The sequence below is a fragment of the Diorhabda sublineata genome, chromosome 3, assembly GCF_026230105.1.
Source record: "Diorhabda sublineata isolate icDioSubl1.1 chromosome 3, icDioSubl1.1, whole genome shotgun sequence".
Classification (NCBI taxonomy): Eukaryota; Metazoa; Arthropoda; class Insecta; order Coleoptera; family Chrysomelidae; genus Diorhabda; species Diorhabda sublineata.
In genome coordinates, this window is record NC_079476.1 from 11282663 (window position 1) to 11289157 (window position 6495).

General features: G+C 32.4%; 1 protein-coding gene across 1 annotated transcript; it reads right to left on the reverse strand.

Annotated features, from left to right (window-relative positions):
- Nucleotides 1-1620: 1620 nt before the first annotated feature.
- LOC130441280 (piggyBac transposable element-derived protein 4-like) lies at nt 1621-3288 on the reverse strand. The gene has a single exon (XM_056774884.1). It carries the CDS (start codon nt 3286-3288, stop codon nt 1621-1623), a length of 1668 nt encoding a protein of 555 aa, XP_056630862.1.
- Between the last annotated feature and the right edge of the window lie 3207 nt (nt 3289-6495).

Sequence of the window (6495 nt, forward strand, 5' to 3'; positions counted from 1 at the left end):
TGGAAATTCTCTTGAATTTTGCAACAAGGTAATTAATATATATATGCACTTTAATGAGATAAATTACGTCCGTAGAGGAGTGAAAATATTAAACACTAAGCGTCGTTTCCTTTGAATAGAAGCCAAAAAATATTAACGAAGAAATTAAAGGGACATAGTTAATAGGGAAAATGTATTAGTTGATTTCAAAACGTCACTCCAAAATCCTGCTTTGAATTTATCGAATGTAAATGATTTCAATTCGTAAAGATATTAGTAACTTTTGTAAATTACCTACAAGGAAATGAAATATGTGAATCACCTTAACCTGTGATCCATAAGCTTATGAATAACTATCGTTTCTACGATAGTCAACTTTTGAAAGATAAATAGAAATTCAGACCGTAGCGAAGTTATTCTAATACCAGTTTCGAAGATCAGATGGAATCTGATGAAATTGTAGATACGTATAATATGATATAATTGTATGGACCCTTAGTAAATAAAGACAGTATTGTTTAGTCAATAGGCACGATAATATTAAAAGCATTGGAAAATACCAATGAAAACAAATTAAATTTTTATATTGTAACGATTCTTGGGTGAAATTTATGGATAAAAGCGTACAATCTAATTTAACATTTTACTTATTTACCTCACAATTATCAGACTCTATCCAGAAACATCTAGAAAAATAGTTCGATCGTTAATCAATAGGTGGAGCCACCCACCATATTTTATAGTTTCCACAGATGACGTCTGGGACCATGGAATTATAATGACATCCTTTGTTATTGAACATTATTTAGATAACTAAGTAACAAAAAGTTATATGGAATTTCATGAAAACATAATTATATAAGAACATCATACTAGATAATCAATACTTTTATCACATTTAGGTATGGAAAAAATCACAGCAATACTTTTACACCAACACTAGGTATGGTTTTGACATTGTATTACTGGAAAAACCTACATAGGTCTGTAAACAAAAATTTAAAAATAGGGACCTTGACAAGTTCATCAAAAACATAATCAAACAAATAAAATGGGACTGGGACAGACTGCTAGAAAAAATAAAAATATAGACTCATACTCGGCCATACTCGAATTATCGTTACCAAATATGTAATATGAGGGTAACCAATGATTATATTCTCATGGATTGAGCAGCATTCCAAGAAAACAGAAAAAAGAAATAATCTCAAATAAAGTGAACTAAAATATAACAACTCTAGAACAAATACTATATCTTTGTTATCAATATGTTAACACGTTGACGGACAGTAGGAACAAGCGAAGTTCGAAAATTGACACTATATGTTTTTGTGATTTTTAGAATGTTAGAAGTATAGTTTTACTCTTTCTGCTTAAATAAACTTAATTTTGATTAATTTAGTACCTTTAATTAGGTTGCGGCTATAACCGTCATGGCGCCAGCGGACTCTATACACTAAGTGATAGGACGATGGCGGCTATAACAGCAAAAATTTAAAAACGTAAATGACAGGTTTAATGGTTCAAACAAGCAATTTTTGTATGCAACAAAGTATTTTTGGGAGTTTTACACGAAATGTTAGTTCTTAATCAAACAAAAATAAATAAATGACAAAAAAATTTATTATAATTTTATAATTATTATACATTATTTTCGGTATGCCATGTTTCAAAGCATGGTGCAGGTTTTGACATGCAATTCTTGCAGCAATATGATGTTTCCTTCCTTATTCCCTGTTTATAACATTGTTTACAACGCTGAAAATATGTGTTTCGCTGATAATTTTCAGGAGGTGAAATTTTCTCAGGAAAATGCTGTGTTCCATTGTTGTTGATTTCATTGGTTTGGATTTGTGCACGTTTAAATTGAACCAAAGTTCTTCCATCCCGTTTATTATCTATACCAGTTAGAGATCGTATGATTGCTTCCCTGTACTCTATATACTTCATTTGAGAACCTGTCTTTTCTTTAAAGATGTAGAAAGAATTCCATATTGCTACATCCAGTAGATGAAAGATTACCTTTTTATACCATCTAATTGTCTTCCGTGGACAGGAATAATAGGACATCATCTGATCTGCTCTGTCTACACCTGACATATTCTGATTATAATTCACTATTTCAATTGGTTTTCTCTTTTCCTGTTGTCGCCGGTTAGCTGTGTTTATCATGCTTGGGTGGTAAGCTGTTGTTAGACATAGCACATCCCGTTTATCTTTCCATTTGGACACATAAGTCTGATTTTGGCGTCGCCATACATGTTCTCCTTTTCCAAGCTTACGACGTGTTATTTCTTGTGGCAGACCCTTCCTATTTACACGAAGAGTTCCTGTCACATGTGTCTTTTTGCTAAGTAATTTGTTAGACAATGGTAGACTGTTGTAATAATTATCCATGAACAAATGATGGCCTTTGTTTAAGTATGACTGCATCAATCGCATCACAAGACTTTCAATAGTTGTCATGTTTTCATCGTTTTCTCGATGGCCTTTGTATACTTCTATATTCAAAACGTAACCTTGGGCTGAACAAAGTTCATAGAATTTAATTCCGTATTTTGCCTTTTTGCCTTTCATGTACGTGCGAAAATAAAGCCTTCCTCGAAATAATAACAACGATTCATCTAATGATAATGCTTCATTTGGTGCATATGCATTCGCAAACTTTTGTATGAGCAAATCAAGAAATATTTTTATTTTCCTCAAAGGGTCGTTTGAATTTTCTTCCTCAACACAAAAACACCTCAATATTTGCTCAAACCTCCTTCCAGACATTTGTGACGGAAATGCTGGGTGGTAATGTAATGCATCAATGGAAAAGAGTTTTCTAATGCTGGAGAATTTTAGCTGGGACTGAAGCAAACACAAACCTAAAAACTTTCTCATTTCGGTCATATCAGTATTTTTGAAATTTGCCTTTCTACTATGCCTTGTATGTGGCCGTGCTTGATTGCAAAGTTTTATGCCGTAATCATTCGTAGATTTTATAATCATTTCCATTACTTGGTCATCCCATATTTTTTCAAAAACCTGAATTGGAGATACATTTTCTTCTATATCCAAAAGAATCCCAGCGGCATCTGCATCAAAAGAAAAGTTTCTTATAGATGTTGTATTGGTATGCCATGTCTCATCATTTTCTGGTTCTTCTGGTGCTTCATATTCCTCATCTGTAGTTGATTCATCATCTTCACTATCCGAATTGTTATTTTCAGCACTGTCAGCATCAGACTCACTGTTGCTTGATCCACTATTCATTTCCTCAACAATCTTCAGCAGCCTAGCCTGATCTTTTTCCCAACTGTCCATTTTCTGTAAATATTGAATAAAACATTTTATTTTGTATTATTATTTATTGTATATTATATATATAATATATATTTATCATTTACATTATCATTATTTATTTATATTTCAAATCTAAAACCAAAAAAAAGTAAACAGTATAACCTATGGTATCGTTAACCTAACCTAAAATGCTAAATTTTGTTTTTTTATTTCTGTTTAAAGTATAAAATGAATAATAAACAAATACATACCAGTATAGTTATATAAATAATAATAAATATCGTTAAACGTATCAATAAGAACTATAAATTCAATAGAAAACACGATCGCACTACTCCCTTCACAACCACGTGCATACTGAATCTGCAACTCGTATAACAGGTGAAATATGAACTTCAACCTAAAAAGATGTTTTCAAAACACGACACTATGCTTCTACGTATACGCCAGTAAGTGCACATTTGTGCTGCTATAGCCATAGTGTCTAAAAACGACCGTTTCGTTTTGGACGGCTATAGCAGTCATGCCACATTGTGAACTTCGCTTTGACGGCTATAGCCGCAATTGTCCGTCAACGTGTTAATATACACGTACCACTTCTTCTTTGCGTATCTGCGAAAAATTCAGGCTAGAGGTTAACTCCTTAAAAATAAAGTTATTTTCTCTAATGTAGCTGCTTGGGAAAACATTGTCAATGTGTATATAATAGCTCTAAACTAGAAATACTAGTATACAAATAGCAAGATTGTCATAAGGAATTGTTTTAAAAGCATAAATTCGTTAAATATACCAGGCATAAATGTAAATAAAACTTTTTATAACAATGTTGTTACTACCACAGGTTCTTATGTAGCGTATGAACTTTCACTATATACGATAGTTGATCCTTTACAAACTTATCAGATAAGATAACATTTTTATCTGATATTGCTTTCTCGAAGTTAACACATTTTGTCAATAGATACTCTAGTATTTCTAATGCATCTCGAAAGAAAAAAATCACAATACTACATGATGTAAAGACCTTGTAAGGTGTGCTATTGCGGAGCAGCTGGGAAGCAGCCAATAAGAATTCGCTTCCAAAAAGACGCGCAAACTTGAGAGCGAATTCTCATTGGCTCTTGAGAGATGCGCAGAACGAGTCTAAAATGAGCCCTTGGGAAGAGCACACCTTGTAGTCTTTACATCATGCAATATTCTTCACACCACTGATTTGCCGTACATTATTCGAAGACATACATTTATCACACTAGTGTTTTTTAAGTTTTGGAGGCAGCTGATAATAGCTGGGGGCCAAATCTTATGGTGGTTGCTCGAATAATTCGAAGTCTGACTGAGCTATAGCGGCGACACAGGTCTACCATTAGCTATGACTGGGTACGTTATTCTGATTTAAGAGAACATCCCCTAGCGTTTTTGTTTTATCGTCTCATGCAAATTGGAACTAAATTGACATAATAAGCATGTAGAATTATGACTCCCTATTGCATGTACGAGTAATATAATGAAATTGAGCTTTCTGTATCTCAAAATACGATTAGCATGATATATCTCGAATTTTTTCCACTTTACTCTGCGTTTTGATCTCAACGTTATAGTGATGGATTCATGACTCATCAATTGTTATTATTTTTTTGTCTACATTTTGTTAAAAGATGACTGCAAATATTTTCACGAGTTTACTTTTGTGCATTTGTTAACATTCGAGCATTGTACAGGCAATTTTGTTCAATTCGGTAGTAAGTATATATGATGACATATGAGAAATCACTAATTCAAGTATTTGTCTAATAGTCATATATCGATCTTCCAACACAAGATCATGAACTTTTTTAACATTTCCCAATGAGATGAGAATGACACATTTATTTAAATTATATAATATGAATGATTATATTAATGTGCATAAAAAGTAACTAAAGTGTTTAAGTTGATATGAATTGAAGGTCGATTCATAAACTTGACGCTTCGCTCGCCTCTCACCATTGGGATTACCGACCTCCGTTCGCGTCCGTGAATAGAATAATGTACCTTTCATAAACTTGACATCGTGCGCTATACCGCTGGGTATTCAAATAAACATAACCTGAAATTTTCTCTCTACAGCATTTGTATTAGTTTTTCATAATTTTTTTTCTCTTTAAAAATGAATGAAGAATTCCAATCTTACATTGTTTGTTCGTTTATTATTTTCCTAAACCCATATATTTTAAAATTAAAAAGAAAACCCTCACGAAGATCACTAGTTTAACATAATACCAATAAAAAAGCTACTAAAATATAAAAACGAAGAACTCGAACAATTTTCTTAAAATACAAGACTGATCTTGTACTTATAAAATTAGTGGGCAAAGCTAAACCCCTTTCTGTAGAACTATATCCTTTTCAGTCAAAACCTCAAAATATTAACACCATAATATCCTTAACAGGTTAAGATGGCAGGAACGAAACATTTTACTATGTACCCGTGGAAATGACGCATAGGTATATGCCATCACTGACTTTTTTTTGGATCAGTAGGAAAGCAACATTTCACTATGTTTCAAAGGGATTAGTAATATAATGATTCGAAAAATACTCTCTTTTTCCCACACTTCGACATAAATTGTATTTGTATGTGTCAAACGTTCTAATGAATGACACCTATCTTTTCATGTAAACCGCATTAAAACACATTCAGTAGTTCTTGAGTTTATCGGGAATAGACAGACGTATGGAAGAAATTCCTGGTTTTATAATGGGTAATAATCACAGCTAATGAGACAGATATTCTATATTATATTACATATAAAAATCTGAGGCAGTGAAGGGACAAATTTGCATTATTCACATTTCACTTCATTTTTAGTTTGCTCTAAAATAAATAAAATTATCCAAGAAAACTGAAACAACTGGTATACTCTTTCTAGCCAAGAAAACTGCATTTGAGTTTTTTATTTCAATCAGGCTGCGGTACTATCAATATAAATATACAATTAAAAGAATATGGAAACTGACCTAAAGGTAAAACTGCTAGCAGTCGACTGAAAGTAAAATTCATTTACATTCAACAAGTGCTTGTAGACATTCTTCATCGTCTAAGATTAGCTAATTTGTCTACAAGCACCGTAAAAAAGTTTCTTTGGTATGCCATCAGGCCATTACCACTATCTAGAGAATATATACATCAGGTAACAGAGATCCTTTGTATGTAATTTGTTTTTCAACGCATAGATAGTGAATTCGTTA

Excerpts from the sequence above, each read along its gene's own strand:
- LOC130441280 (XM_056774884.1), bottom strand. The coding sequence starts at position 3,288 with ATGGACAGTTGGGAAAAAGATCAGGCTAGGCTGCTGAAGATTGTTGAG.